This window comes from Geospiza fortis, unplaced genomic scaffold (assembly GCF_000277835.1).
Source record: "Geospiza fortis unplaced genomic scaffold, GeoFor_1.0 scaffold456, whole genome shotgun sequence".
NCBI lineage: Eukaryota > Metazoa > Chordata > Aves > Passeriformes > Thraupidae > Geospiza > Geospiza fortis.
This window is the reverse complement of record NW_005054462.1, coordinates 1,388,878-1,405,203: the sequence shown is the minus strand read 5'-3', so window position 1 is coordinate 1,405,203 and position 16,326 is coordinate 1,388,878. Positions and strand designations below refer to the sequence as shown.

General features: G+C 37.6%; 1 protein-coding gene across 1 annotated transcript in view; it reads left to right on the top strand.

Annotated features, from left to right (window-relative positions):
* Positions 1-1,754: 1,754 nt before the first annotated feature.
* Positions 1,755-16,326, top strand: part of MRPS27 (mitochondrial ribosomal protein S27) — a 40,882-nt gene continuing 26,310 nt past the window's right edge. The window contains exons 1-3 of the mRNA XM_014309886.2: positions 1,755-1,832; positions 7,426-7,496; positions 9,400-9,458. Coding sequence (XP_014165361.1) covers positions 7,443-7,496; positions 9,400-9,458 — 113 coding nt within the window. The 5' untranslated portion in view covers positions 1,755-1,832; positions 7,426-7,442. The remainder of the gene's footprint in view (positions 1,833-7,425; positions 7,497-9,399; positions 9,459-16,326) is intronic.

The window sequence follows — 16,326 nt, the reverse complement described above, 5'->3', positions numbered from 1 at the left end:
CGCTGGCTGCGGTGGGGAGCATGAGCAGGGACGGGGTGCTGCGTAGGGACTTCACTCACCTTTCGCTCTTCATCTGTGTGCACGTGTGGATTTGGAGATAGGTCAGAAGACGTTTAATTGCTAGTATGTAGTGCAGGAGACTGTTGGCAGTTTGTTTTTTAATAGGCAATTCCCGGAGTCGATTTCATAGCTCGACATGGTAGGACCTGCCTTTTTGGGTTAGGGCAAGCCACGCGGAATTGCACGGGAGGCCGCCAACCCCGCGGCAGTGCGTGTTCAGGAAAATTGGTACTGGCCGTGACAGAGGGGCCACCAAGGTTGGTGTTTTGGAAAAGCCGAAGACCTGACCTTGGGGAAGAACTCAGCCCAGTAATGCTGGGCACACTGTGCTGGTGGTGGGTGCCTGCTGCGCTTTCCGCCCTCGGCGAGCACCCGTGTCTCTGTGTCTCCCGGTGGCTGCAGACGCGCGGCCCGGCCGAGCCCCCTGGCTCCGGGCCTGGCACACGCGGGGCCTGTGCTGCGGAAAAGGCCTGGAAAGCCTCGTGCTTGCTAGTGACATCCCGAGCTGTGAATGAATGAATGACTTTTTGTTTATGCGTAGGGAAAAAGCCGGCAATAAAAGACCCAAAACCTGCCACATCAAACCTCCTGAATCTTTTGTGTGCCTTTTTTATCAACATAAGGAAAAGACTGCTAAAGGAAGTGCCACCAACCAACCAGAAATACCTTTTTAAATTATTATTATTTTCTAACCGTTGGTCAAGTGTTGTACATAATTTTGAAGTCTGACTGTGGAATTCTGTGTACTGAATCTTTTTGATGAGAGTTTCATGAGATGTTCAGTGCAGGATGTGTGGGTATAATTTTGTGTCAGAAAGGTGATAAGAAGGAAAAATTGTTTCACAACCAAAACGAAACTTTTAGTGCTAGCAGTTAGATGTTTAGATAAAGGCTTTGAAGTAGTTGCTAAGATTTCTGTGTAGCATTGTAGTATCTATTTTTAAAATATTATTTCATAACGTTAATTCCTGCGACCTTCTTCATGTATTTCTGTATCTTCTTCAGCGAGTTTTATCCAGTATTTATGTTCCTCATGCATTTTCAAGACCTTATCATCTATGACTGATACACAAATTCTTCCAGCTGAAGCATTTTCTGTTTTGTTTCAAAAGCTAGCACGGCATCTTGAGTAGTTTTTGTGGTACAAAGTGTGTTTGGAAAGAGCTTTCACAAATATTTCTGTGAGTCTACAGTTCATAGGAGATGGAAGATTGGCAATTATAAAAATGAAAGTATTTTCAGTGAGACATGCCTTTGTAGGTGGAAATAGCCATTCAGCAACAACAGAAAAGCATGTTTGTGTGGGTTTGTTTTTTTTTTCTTTTTGCTCATGTTTCTAACCTACATTTAGCTAATTGCTGACATGTGATGAAAAAGGTCTGTGGGCACGAAGAAGTTGCTTTTATTATTGAGGGTTTTTTCTACCTTTACAAATTTGTTATTTTTTTGAATACGGAGTTTAGATTTGGAAATACATGTTTCATGCTGAAAAAAAAACTTTTGGGGAAAGCTTTTCAGTTTTAAATATTACAATGTAATAGTTGATTCACATATAAAGAATCTGAATTACTGACATAAAGACAGTTAATGCATTCCACTTAGCAAATACGACAAAAGAAGGTGGTACCTAATAAAATGTTTGTGTAGAGCTATGTAAGCAACCCAGCTTACATAGTGTTTTCTCTCTTCATTAGGTCGAAGATCTCTTCTTTCTTCAGCCTATGTGGATAGCTCAAAATGGGAAAAGAGGAAAAAAGAGGAGCATAGCCTGGGTGAGAAAAGTTTGTTTCTTGTCTCCACTTTGTCTAATTAATTGCAGCCTGAGAGGTCATTTTTGGTTACCTTACCATCTGTAAGTTCTTCAAAATAAAAAAGGGTATGAAACAATATGCTTCTGAGCTTCTATATCAAAAAGCACTCAACGTCTTAAAAATTAGTCATATGTATTCAAAGCCGTAGGACAGAAACAAGTTAGAATTTGCTTGTTTACTTAATGTTCAGTGTCTACTAGCTAATTTTTTTCTTTCACAAAATCCAAAGTGTGTGACTGTCTCTGACTGATGTCTTCATTGACATTGTTGTAACAGTACTGCAGTGTGAAAAAAAAAGCTCTTCTATAAGTATTACAGGACAATGATATTTAAAGACATTTTTTAAAGAGGAAATTTTCTTCAGGGTTTTGCAGTTTCTTCTTGAATTATAGATTTTTTTTTTTTAGGAAGTGGCGGGAATGAAGCTAAACTTTTTATTTTCAAGAAGTTATATGTTAAACTGTATCTACACATGGTACTGAGGTCTGCTGTGCAAATTTTATAGCTAAATTATTTGTCTACATTACATTTGAAATGACATTCCACTGTCTTTTTGGTGACTGCATTAAAGACAAAGCATCTTGTAAAGCATTTTTCCATGCTGAAGATGGATTTTTTTTTTAATTTTGTTTTGTACCACAGGTGTTTTGGAGACTCCATAATATATAGTCTGTTTTCATTACTGGGCCCCTGAACTGTGGTTGTTATTTGCAACACAGTTTATGAGGCTGTAAGAAGAATCATCAGCTGAAATTCAGGGGTTTTTGTCAGGCAGGAGGACAGACAAAATAATCAGTCTGGTTTTTATGCACTAGTTTGTTTTCTTTATTTGCCTATGAGCATTTAGGTGGGAATTAGGCTCTACATGGATGAGAAACAGCTAGCGGGTCCTTATGTATGTAGCTTGGATCCTGCAGAGACTGTTAATACCTTGTTACACTTTGCTGTCAATAGGACTGCTCATGCCATGTATTTTGGGCTGGAGCCACAGATTTGTGCCCTGGGATGCATTTGAACTAGTCACACCTCCAGGTGAAAATGAGTTCTTATTTTGGCAAGTGTCATAGCCAATAGAAATCCACTGTAGAAAAAAACCGTTGTGCTGGTGCTGCTACAGTCCATGTTTGGCTTTCTCCAGGCCTGGCAAGACCTTCTGTGTCTGTTTGGCAGGCACAGTTCTTGCTGCTCCTCTGCTGATGGTCTTGAGCCAGAGCAGATGTCTATTCCACGATTTTCAAAGAACTGCTTTGCATTTTCATTTTGTGTTCGCAGGAAAGAGAAAACAAGTTAGCACGGTGTCAGCTGTATTAGCATTTTCAGAGAGGAGACAGCCCTGCAGACGTCTGCTCTGTGGCTGTCAATTGTCTGGTTGCACATACAGCCTTGTCTGTACTAACTGGTGATTATAGCTAGAGTGAGTTCCTTGTGATAAGGAAATGCTCTTTTATTTCTGTGTTTCAAACGTAGTTCTAGAACTGTTGTTACACAAACTATGTTGTGAAGCTACTTTTAAGGGCAAAAGAAATATTTTTTGATTTAAAGTCAGTTCCATTTCTCTGCTGCAGTGATGTGCTATCCCAGACACAGACTCGTTTACTGTGTCCATGTAAGACATGCTTTATTGTCTTCACTGTAACCTCAGTTTAGAATCCAGGTATGAATGAGTTTCGCAAACTTCACTGTTGAAAAATGTATGGGAAAGAGCAGGACTGTATTTTGTGTACCAAAATGCTTTTGTTCAAGAAGATAGGAATTGAAAATATGTTAATTTGGAATTTGAAAATTGCTTGTTGGTAGGAAGATGGCTGCCTAGAAGTAATTTGGATTCCATTTAATAAAAATGAAGTACAAAGGAAACCAGAATCCCAGGGAATGGCAGAATGCAGGTGAGGTAGGAGATTTTGTTTTTTTGTTAGAAAGATTCACAGGACCTAAATTGGCTCATCTGCAACACCAGGTGGCGGTGCTGCCCTTAAAGACATGAATAATTTCCCTTCAAAGCCTTGTTCAGTACAAAGCTGTTGTTCTTTCCAGTTACGTGGAAATAGAGATGGAACAAATAAATTTGTAAGGCAAAATGCTTGCCTTGGCCTTCATATGTTAGTTGAGTCTTTAAAATAAAACAAGGCTTTCTTTATAGCACCAGTCTTAGCCTGTGAATTAAGGTATTAGCTCTGCCTATCACTCCCAGGACAGGTAAACTTTGCATCTCAGTTTTATCATCGTTTCCCACCACTGGATCAGACCTCTGTCTTGAGTGAACCACTTCTGAGAATACCAGGGCATAAGCAGAATAAAAGTGACCTTACATGCTGACCAAATGTTCTCCATATTGATAATGGGCTGCTTGTTGATTTGGCTACATTCTGTGGATAGGTACACACTGTGAATCAAACTGAAACTATGATGATTTCCTAGGCCACCAAACTAGTATTAGAAGTTATAACCACTGACTTGGAATGTGAGGGTCAGTATTTTCTGAGTCATTGTCCTGAACCACCCTGTTGCAGGCAACAAGATGTTAAGTTTCTATGGACAAATGAAAATAAAAGTGAACATGATGTCTCATATACCAGTGTTATAGAGACCTTTGTGAAGTCATGGCCTGAAATTAAATGACCTAATCTTAAATTTATGGTTTGTTTCATTAATTTCATTAATTCTTGATCATGCAGTAATATATTTTTAGAGAAACTAAATTTATGGAATTGTAGAAATTTTTAGGGTGCATATATGAGAGACTGTATAGACTAGTGGTTTTTTTTGATGAGCCAGGCAAAAGCATTTGCAGTATGTATCTGTTAAAATGTGCATAGGATTCTGATTTGGCCATTAAAATATTGGCTTGGTTTATAGACAGTGTAAGCACTCAGGTTTTATTGTCAACAATGCTAGGAGACTTGGGCATTCACATGCTTGCATTCTAGTACTGCTGTCAGGATGCTTTAACTAAGAAGAAACTTCAATCTTGATTATTGAATAGCAACTTATGGAGCAAACTTGATTTACAAAGGTGGCTGAATTATTTCAAATTATGAATTTGAGAAAAAAAGTCTGGTTTTAGATGTTCCTCAAAGAAAACAAGCTAGGAAATAATTACTCATTGCAATTAATTCCTGTAATTACTCCAAAATTATTCCAGTAATTAATACTACTGCAGAAACCACAACTTGTCTGAAAACAAAGCTAAATTTTCCATTATCTTCATTTGTCTGCTATTGTTTTAGATTTAATCAGCCCATTTGTTGTGACTCTTACCCTGGAGATGATAGATAAATGTTTAGTGTTTATATGGAGTTCATAGGTAAGTGCTTTCCATACTGTAAATCTGATGGAGAGTTTCAGCTTTGTAGGCAGCAATAAAGGTCAGCCCTTAAAATTCTATGTGTGAAATCTTTCAGAGGATGCTGTTATATAATGGCTAACAATGTTGTGATCTTATATTCATGGCGTTGTATTCATTTGGTTTATATTCTACTAAAGTAGTCAGTGTTTTCTAGAGCAGGCTCTTCATCTTCATGAGCACCTAGACAAGAGAAATGCCCAGCTCAGGGCTTGAGTGTGGCCCAGAGTGGTCATAGGGATCACCTTCTAGCTTTGGGAGGGTATGCATAACAAAACCAGTTCTGGGATAGATAAATGAACTCTGAGTCTCAGGTCCACATGGCTGTATCATCAAAGATAACAGATTTTGAAGCAAACATTTTTTTCCAGCTGTCTCAAAATGGAGATAAAGAATGGTGGATGACAGTTGACTTCATTTAGGCAAGGACCTACCTGGTGCTTTGACCTGAATAAGCTGAGATGGTCACAAGCATCCCTTCTCTCTAAATTCTAGCACTACTGGGAATGCTCCCTGTGCCTTTACCCATGTGCTTCATCATGACCTTTGTGACTTCTGGAGAGATGGGTAATACACAGTCAAAGGCACTTATAGACGCTTCTTATAAGGATATTTCCATATAAATTTCTTTACCATTAAAAAAATTGCATTTTTTTAGTGGATATCTTGTATAGTATGGCCTTGATAGCGCACATCACTTCAGCGTCTTGTGCTGTCTTTTGTAGAAGCTGATCCTGGCCTTACTAACTTTGCTACAAATTTCTCTTTGCTTTCATGGTCATGGTAAGTTTGCCTTTCCTTAGCCAGAAAATAAAGGCTCATTTTGTGTTTTGAAGAACACTTCAGGAGGAAAGCTGTTAAATAAACAAGGAATACTGCTATGTGGCAGACAACAGCGTTGTACAGACTAGGAGTCAACTGTTTTATTCCAAGTCAGGATTCTGTCATTTTACTGAAAACTTCATCCATGTGCTGTAATTTGACAGATTATCTATAATGAATGTTTGTTGTTCTGTTAAAACTGTACCCTCCGGTGTTCACCGTGGTACAGGTGTTTTAAAAGTAATAAATAGGGATATCACTTGTTTTATGGACAGCATCCGTCAGAGACAGAGCATGTTACTGATGCAGTGCTATTTCCTGCCCCTGACAGCTTTGCAAGAGTAGAAGGGTTAGTCTGTTCTGATGTAGTGCTGTAATTTCTGCTTATCTCACGTTTCACTGACAGGCAGGTGGAGGCAGGTTGACCTTTTTGGAAAATTAATTGTAAAATGAACCAACCCATCAGCTGGCCAAGAATGGCCAGTGGGCTTTACTGAGAGGTGTCAAAGGAGTGACTCACTGAGTAACAGTTGCGAAGGAGGAAGCAAGTTCCAAATCTTGCAGAGGGAATGTGTTAGATTTCTGGTCCTCAAGATGGAAAAGAATAGCAAGAAAGAGTATGGTTGAAGTCTCTAAAGCTTATAGATTTGATACTGTCAGTTCATGATCAAACAGATGACATTAGGTATACATTGAGCTGCTTACTCTTTCTGAATAACCTTTATTTTTCAGGAACAGTACAAAGCTAAAACTCCAAATTAAATTAATTTAGCTTCCAATTAATTCATTAAATGCAATGGCTGGCTGCCTGTTCGACGGTCAGAAGTTTAAGTTCATGCATGGTCAGATGAATATGACTGCTGAAGCAGAATGCTATAAAGCTACTTAGTTACTGGCACAGTGCCCCATTTGATTGACAGGATTTCTTTGGATTGCTGTTTGTGACTGTAAGGTTTATCAGTATGGTACTATATGTTTCTGTGTCTCATTGTTTTACCGTAAAATAAAAATCCATGCCTAAAGTACTGTCCAGCATATGCTAGGCTTGAAAGCAAGTGCAAATTTTAAGGGCACCTGCTAATTTTTTGGTTTAGGTGACTTATATTAGTTATACCAATTTCATCCAGCACTTCATAGAGTGGTTGTTTTACCCTTTTTTTTTCCTAGAAAGTTAGGATCATCATGTTGAGAATTTTCTCATGCGTTATTTTCTGTTAAAGTGTTCAACAATATTTGAAAGTACTATTTCCATACAGTTTTGAAATGGAAATGTTAAGAACCTGGAATTTGATTTCATGGACATAGGTTGTATTCTAGGTTATATGATGGCTCTGCAGATTTTCCTGTTATGCCGGTTGATTAAAGACGTACTTTTTCTGCTTTCTCCAGCTGACTTAGCCCACTTAATGGACAGAACCTATGAAAGAAAACTGCCTGTCAGCTCTTTGACAGTAGCCCGGGTAAGGAAATAAATCCCAATCATAAACTGGTAGAAGTACTGTGGAATGCTTGTGTAGTGAAGTGAGCTGAGAGGTGATAAATGATACCACTTCTGTTGGGAGTTCCAGGATCATAAATGTCTTGTTATACTATTAAATTGCTGTATAAAGCTGTTTTATTGATACTTTGTACTCATTAGTTAGTACCCAGATCATAGGATCTTCAAAACAGATTTTTTTCCTCAGTAAAATTGGGCCTCGCTGTTATTGGGTTGTGTATTTCCCTAATATGTGTTTCCTGCCTACCTATGGTTTCTTTGTGAGAGCTTTAAAACCTCCTCAGGCAGTGCATAAGAGCCCAGGCTGCTAAGGGAATGCATTGAATTAATACACTGCACTGTCTGTCTTCTTCCAGTTCCAGGCTTCTTTCAAGAATGAGGTGAAGGTGGACATATTTTGCCTTTATAGCTTTCTTTCACTGCAGCAGACTGAGGCAGAGCAAATGCTGACATGGGTTAAGCAAAGCCATTATTTTTACTGGGAAGAGTAACCAGTTCCATCCTCTGGATAGGTTAATCTGGAAAAGGGGAGGAAAAGCAGAGATATGTGTTTTTAAATTCCCTGTGTAAATGAGTGTTTGTAATGAAGAAGGAAAATAAAGTTAGTTGTTTAAAAAACAAAACAACAAACTAATTTCAGTTTTCAAAAGTATCCGGGGAAGCTGAGTTATCTCAGTAATACGACTAGGATTATTTGCACCACTAACTGAGGAGTCACAGAACACTTTGTTCAGTTACAAGAGCAAGCATTTACACAGATCAAGCATTCTTGACCATTGCTTCTGAGACAGTGTCCACGAGGGAAATGGGTGTTCCTCTCCTTTTTATGAATCAGATTTAACCCTTTCCTGCTTTGGGCTGACCTCCCTGGAGAAATGGCATTTTCAGATTGTCAAACAGCCCCACTTTCCAATACCGGAAGCTAACATCAGATTCTTATTTTCTGGAATGCAGGTAAAGTACACAAGCATGCTGTTGCCACGCTCAGAAGATGAGATCTCTATGTATACAGCATGCAAAGAGAATGAAGGAATGGGAGACCAAATACCAGTCAGCTCAATTATTTTTAGATTAGGCTTAGGGTAAAGAGAAGTACTGGCCTTGAGAACATGTTTGTTTATTCTGAACTAAAGGTATTACATTATTAAGATGCTGTAGTGTTCCAGCACCTTTATGCTTATGTTAGTAAAATGTACAGGAAAACAGGATTCACTGTTACCATAAGATAAATCTGGTTTTATCTTGAAAACTTGGCTTGTATCTAGGTAATTGATAGCACTGGGAGTTCTGTAAGAAGTGAGGATTGTAAATGAGAGGACGATTGTGCTGTATAGTGTGGCAGGGTGATTTTTTTCCTTACCATTGTTTATAAGTATAGTGAAATATAAAATTTTGCTGTCCCTGTGCTTCACAATATATATTATAATTAGGCACAACAGGCAAACCATAGGTAAAATAATATTTTTTTGGAGAAAGCAATGAGGCATGTCAAAACTCTCTCAAAATTGTGGCAAAAATGTGAGGAACTGAATATATGTTTAAATAAAGGGTATGTTTAAAGAGCAAAGATTTAAAGGAATAGCAGAAATACAGGGTACTGAGCTATAGGTGTTTAATTCTCAGATGGCTTTCAAGATGCATAAAGTTTCTCAGAGTTAAAGAAGGGAGTTCTCAGTTTGAAAAGATTTAAGTTTTAGCAGTCTAGAAGAGACCAGAATTAGGAGCGAGCAGAGATACGAAGAATTCCAGTACTGTCAGATAGCTAAATGTGCCAGACAAGTGTATTTTGTTATTTGTTATTTTCTTCTAATATGCTTCATGTGAGTGCTCCTTTTTTAAGCTTTTATTTCTTATTTTTTAATCAGTTTGTTGACAACATTTCTTCACGAGAAGAAGTGGATCAAGCTGAATACTACCTTTACAAGTAAGCATCATTTCCCCTCAAGTCTTGTCCTTTCCATGAAATCTTGTCCTTTGAAGACTGACCCTTTCCAGCTTCTTGGCTTTTGATTTCTCTCTTGCAAAGTATGTGCATCTACTTGTCTTACAACTCACAGCCAAGGGCTTTCTTGCCAACTTCTCCATGGTTATGGCTGCCCTTCTCTGGACCTCTGGCCTTGTCTCCTGTCAAGCATGTTAATCTGAGATACTGAGCTAGCAGCTAATGCAACCTGCAGCTTTGGTTTATGTTAGAGATGCTGAAAATAAAAATAGTCATGTTTGTTCACAGTTTTTCCTTTCAATACTTTTTTTTTTGTTCTCTGAATCATTATTTATCTCAATTGGCTACATGATATTTGGATGTCTAAGTGTAGGACTCAAGGAAGATTGTTTCCTTAGAACACAGAAGAATGAAAATGGGCATACTGTGGAAATGGTCAAGTCAAGGGTGAATGAAATATATTATCCCCTTAGTACTTGTATATTTCGCAGATGAGCTGTGTAGTTCACTCTGTGCATGGGTTGTTACATTTTTTGGGAACTATTTTTGTGTTGATTGAAGTGTACAAATTTTCTGGTAGTGTCAGGTTGAATGCTTGTTTGCTTCAAGTCAATAGCTCTCAATATTGACTTTGAGAGGGTAGCAATTATTGCTGATCACTAGAATAAATTTTAAGACAGTTGCACACGCATTTTGAGAACTAAGTTTTTTGGTGGAAAAAGTAGCACATCCTGTCAAAGCGCATGAGGGAGTATCCTTACAAATAATGCCAGGTTGTTATTTATAAATAATAATGATTGGGTTTTTTTTAGTTAAGGTGTTTTCTGGATAGCTGGTTTAGGTGTATGCATTGTTTTAATTATGTGACTGCATTAGACTGATTCTGATACTGGGATGGTATCCGAACCTCAGAACTTCAATATGGAAACAATAGAAATGGGTCACTACTAGCAATATCCTGTAGTTTAAAAATAAAAGTAGGAAGAAGAATCACTCACGGAGGGCAGGTTAGTGGCATTTTCATTCCTTTTGATCAAGATTTCACTGGTCTTATCAGAATCTGTAGACAGAAATCAGTTTTCCATCTTGCAACAGCAGAGGTGAAAACAGAAGAAGGTAAAGCCAGTTTAATGAGAGCCCTCTAGTACCTTTTAGTAACATTCTTGAATGTGTTGTATTATGCCACATGTCCTTACTTTCTCTCTGATGGAGTCAGGCTCTCTAGGGTCAGGGATTTCAAGAGACCTTTGACTTCCCTGACATACAAAGGAAAGTGGGGTAGTTTTAATTGCTAAGTCTCAAAACCGTACAGATAAAATCCAGACAGTAAGGTGTCTGTAATGTATCTTACAGATTCTTCTTGAAAAAAGAAGTTCAGAAAGAGTGACAAAAGCTTAGAAGCATAAAAAATGATCCATAGTAAGAGGGAGAGAATATTATGGAAATCTCTAACAAGTAAATAACCTTCTTAATCTTAATATGTGCTTAGTTAGTACCTCAGGTTATAACTCAGGATTTCTATCCTTAAGAACAACTTCTAGTAGAGAGAGTTACAGTTCAAAAGCAATCATGGTTATTTACAATTTTCCTAAGATAGAATTCCACTATGGCTGGTGAGAGTATAGCTGTGTGGATATGAAATATAATAATTTGCCATTGATACAGATTTTGGTCGTCCATATGGGGAGAATAGAAAAGTATTGATGTGTCACATAGCTTGTCAGACATGCTCTGGGTGAAATTTTTTTTCTTTGTGTCCCTGTGATGGTGCTTTGTTTTGGTGTTGCAAAATGCTGTCTTTTGGTATTAGCATCAATTTTCAAGGAGACTTCATTCCCAACTATTCTCATAATGGATGTGTATTCAGGTAGTGAAACAGCATGTAAAAATCCTCATTATAACAGCATTTTTTCTGTCAAGTGAAAATATGCATTCTAGCTTTTAGGTATAGGAGATACAGGTATTTGCAAGACACTTTAGTTGGTCTTTACAGTTTGCACTAGGCTGGGGGTAAAATGAAAGACATTTTTATAAAGATAGGTCTTGCAGCTGTGAGGATATTTGACACAGAAAAATGTCCCATGTAAATGGCCACACCATGAAACATGAATGAGGGGTATAGAGAAGAAAGTTAAGAAGCAGAGAAGCTTTGACAGGAAATGTCTCTTTTTCTACCTTAATGAGAAAATTCCAAGTACAATTTTTCTTTTATTTAAGTAGAGGAAACTTCTGAACAGGAGAAAAGCAGTATCACAGAAAAACTGGTTTTATGTCTGTTTTTTATGTTGTGTGTCTTCTGAGATATAGAAGTCTATTACAAACAAGTATTGTGTACATGGCCTGTACATGGTAAGTTGACTGTGTGTGCATTTGACTGAACATAATCAGAATGCTCCCAAAGTCCTGTGGTTTTCCTCTTAGCTGCTTGTAGAGTATAAGGAGGGAAATTTGGTACCTCTCCCTAGTGTTTGGAGCCTCTGGGAACCTGAGGGGAAAGATAATCAGTTCCAAGGCCCTGCAATGTTGGAAGATGTTCCTGGTACAAAAGGCAAAGTGCCTGTGGGAAGAATCAGAGGGAAGTAATGGCATTTCCATGCTTGTAGTGTGGGATTTTCCTGGAGCTGCGAGTGACAGATCTTGTAATTGTTAGCTTTGTAGACTGGAGACTTTCTGTCTATAATGTGAGGCAGGACATAGTTTCAAAAAGTAGTATTCTGGACCATTACCATAATGCATTTAGGATCCCAAAATAAAATATATGTGTTATATTTAGACCTATTTCAATTTTCTGTCCTTTTAAAGCATAGGATTTCCAGCCATACTGTCTCCACAGAGGATCTTGATCTCAAGAATAGCTGCGTGGAAACTGCTATTGTGGAACATGTCAGTAGGATGGTGAAGGCCAGTTTGAGGCATGATGTCATCTGCTTTCAGTGCTCCTCTTTTTGTTCTCTTCTGAATGCCTCCCCCCTTCTGTTAACTGTCAGACTTTAAAAAAATCCTTTCATCTCCTAGGATCCCAGCAAAAATTCTCATCAGAATGCAGAGCACTTTCAGCCAGATCAAAGATCTGCAGTTCGCTGTACTTTGTCCTTTCTCACTGAGATGTCACTATTTCACACATCAGGGTGTTTTTCTTATGATTGAAACATTAGCATAATGAAGAGAGGTTTTGTGATGAGGTAACTGCTGATTTTGTATGTAGGTTTTATGCCAACAAAGATTTTTCAATGTGTATGAAAAGAATGGGTGAAGTTTTTCTTATGTTGAGACTCCTCAAGAGAATTTTTAATTGCATTAAACCCATGACCCACCATGTAGAAAAAAGTATACACAATGTCTGGAGAATGTTTTTGTATGTGCATGTGCTCTACAAATTCTTGCACAATCTGCATGGATCTTTTTATTATCTTTCTGTTATTGGTAATTTTTTTTGAAAACACAGCTGTTTCTGCAGACTTCAGGATTTATTACTTGGGGCCCATATCTGATTATAATCACAAAATGAGACAATAGCAAATGATTAGAAGTTATTCTCTCACATTCTTAGATGTACTATCTTAAATAGAATAATAGAATTGTTTAGGTTGGATGGTAGTAAGTTACAGTTTTGAGGCCTGATTTCTGCCTTAAAATCATTTTGGGGCTCTGATCTCTGTCCATATGAAATTGTGCTTTTTCCTAATAATACTTGTGTGTCACTGCTCAGGGCAACATTACATGCAAAACAAGTTTCACCTGTGCTATTATTTGCATGTCTGGTCTGTGGGTGCAGGAGTTGCACTTTTACTTTCATACCAGTCAAGCAGCTTAGTGTCTGAAAATGTTATTACTCTAAAGTATTGCTTATAATAAATTTTCGCAGTGTACCAAAAAAAATATATTCCTGAATGATATTTGGGAGGCATTCATTCTTACTAGTATGTATAGAAATCTGCAGTACATAATGAATACCATTACCTGTTCCAGCACAAATAGGAGATGTAAACACAGTCCTGTAACATACTTAATTCTTCCTTTGAGATATTTTCAGTCTCTTAAGGCTGTAGGTGAAATAACTGATCAAACTTGGTTTTCAATGCCTCCAGAAAAGTATATGGGTGTAAAAAAAAAGGTATAAAAATAAATGAGTCAGAAATAGCTGCCTGCTATTCAAGTTATGCAGCAGTTATATTTTTAAATGATATTGAGAAGTGGTGGAAGTATCTGAAGAGAAAAATACAATTTGTTGGCACGTTTCATTGGCATGGTATGTTTTACCAGTTTGGACACCTGCCTAGGCTGAGTGCTTTAAAATAAGTTAATTTGCAAAAGATTTGGGCAGCTTTTCAGAAGGTAGGGAGGCACAAGGAAGGGAAATACCAGAGAGATGTACCTCATTAGAATATTTAATTCTTTTCATGTGAATGACAGAAATACCAGTGTTTAGTGCTGTTCTGCTATGGTTGCCAGTGTGTGATAATGCTGCTTTATGTGAAGAAATATTGGTCACTGTCCAAGCCAGTGCTGTCAGATGTAGCTGTTCTGGCTGTAGGGACTCCACTGTGCTGAGGCTCCAGCATTCACTCATTTCTGCACAGAGGGGCACACGTTCTTACTCTCCCTCTCATCTTTCAGTTTCTCTGTTGTCTTCATCTGTCCGTGGTTTGTCCCAGTCTGAACTGTTGGAATCTTCAGAAAAAAACATTAGTAACCATGTGTCAGAACCCAGAGCCAAATTGCAGCAAGCCTTATCCTGTAACAACATCAGATTTCAGTGTGCTCAGTGTAACATGCTTTGAAGTACGGGAGAACCATCATTAAAGATAAAACATTGAAGAGCATTCAGAGGGCTCTTTTCCTGTAATACATGCCCTTTCAGTCATCTGCCTTTCATAGTCCATCTGTCCTTTTGTATATATAGTTTTCTTTAAATGTAGCAGAAACTGGTCAAGAATTTTCTAGGCACTGCATATAAAAGCACAATAAGTTGGAAGGCTTTTCATCAGCACTGATTCTTTAGTTGTATGTTGACAGTGCTAGAAGGATAAGTATTTGGATTTTAAAAGCTTTATATTTAAAACAAGAGTAAAAGAAGGATTCTTCTACAAACAGATTGCAGTATCACTATTGGGGGTAATCTCTCCTCCTCCTCATCCACAATATTTCTGGAGTCAATAGACAGATGAAGCCAGTCAGATCCAGAAATTGACAGAAATTACTTGGTCCACACTCCATGTGGATATGTTTTTCATTTAATATTGGAAGACAGGCTTTCATTACAATTCTGGGAGGAAAAGGGTATAGCAGAATTTCCATATCTTTTACCTGACATCTTTCTTGCCAACAGCTCAGAGCTTTTTGTCTAGTAGCTTCAGTGGGAAATAATCTAAAGTACAACGTGACCAGATCTCAACTGTTGCACCCTTACATTGAAGGAGAAAGGGCAATTTTGTCTCAGAGTTTGACCCATGCTCCTCCTTAAAGGTCAGTTTTGCTGTGTCCAGTGGCATTCCAGAAGTTGTTTAGTAAACCCCTGCATCAGCAAAAAGTCTGTCTCGAGGCAGATCTTGTATTATGTTTTAGAAATACTGGAAATCCACACAGAGGTTAAATGCAGCCAGAAATGGAGAGAGTGAGTGATTCAGATGAACACAAATGGCCAGGACAGACTAAAACGTTTTATAAGATTCAGAATTTAAAACAAGTACAAGCAAAGATCTGTTCCTTTGCTAGCTTTAGTTAATGACTAATATGACTAATAATTATAAAGATATGCTAGAGAATTAACTCTATCTGGCTTCCCCTACAAGGAATTCCTGGTTCCATACAGCCCCTGGCCAGCAACAGCAGTCAAAGCCAGTCTCCAACCCCATGTAAACAGAAAAAAATAAAAAAGTTAATGGTTTTACTGAGTTCCTTGTCCTTTAACTTTCCTAAATAGTATTAAACAGTACAGCAATCTTTTCTCTTTCAGTTATGTTGAAAGTGGCAGCTACCAGTATAAACAAATGAATTATTTTTTAGGCTTACAACCATTAGCAGGGTTGTCATGGTCCCTTCCTTAGGAACTGTTAACTTTGTGATTATTCTGTCCATCAACCTAAATCATTCTTCTGTGTGGTGCAAGTATTTCCTTTTTGGATCAAAATAAATATGGTGGAAAAAATAACTATTACCTACTTGTTACTATCAACTTATTATGGAATAATCTTGCCATGTTGTAGACCTGTAGAGCTGTCTTATTGCAGATAGGTTGATTAGAATTAGAATTATTTGGATTGTTGACTTGTTCTTAGTTTAAACCAGCAAGCAAGAAACCTTAATTCAAATAAAATTTTTAATAATGTTTCATGTTTATAATTTAGACTACCTTTTAAAGAAAGGCTTATTGCTGTTTTCTGGCAGCAGAAAATTGGTTCTTCAAACCAGTTTAATTTCTTTGGAAGGATAGTACTCAATTTAGAACCATTTTCTTACTGAGTAAAGAGACAGTCTTGTGTAGATACTTCCATGGTTTAGAGGTATTTATTTACAGCTTTGTTTTATATATTTGGTTTTCTTTTTTTAAAGAAGAGGTAAATGTTTACCAGAATGCTGTTTTTCCTGATGTGGGCAGCTGCCTTTGAGAAAGAACCTTAAATGAAAGTATTGCTTTTCTGCAAATATTCACATTTTAATGAGTATGTAAACATTAATTATATTAAATGCAATATGGAAAGCATTTAGAAAATGTTTTCTATTTAAAATGTACTAATTTAGGAAATCTTGTTTTTATTTGGTGAAATAAGATCCTCAGTATGTCAGGATTTTTGTATTTGTAGGTGCTAGTTTTTATTCCGGTTTCAACTTAGATGTGATAAGCGTGCAT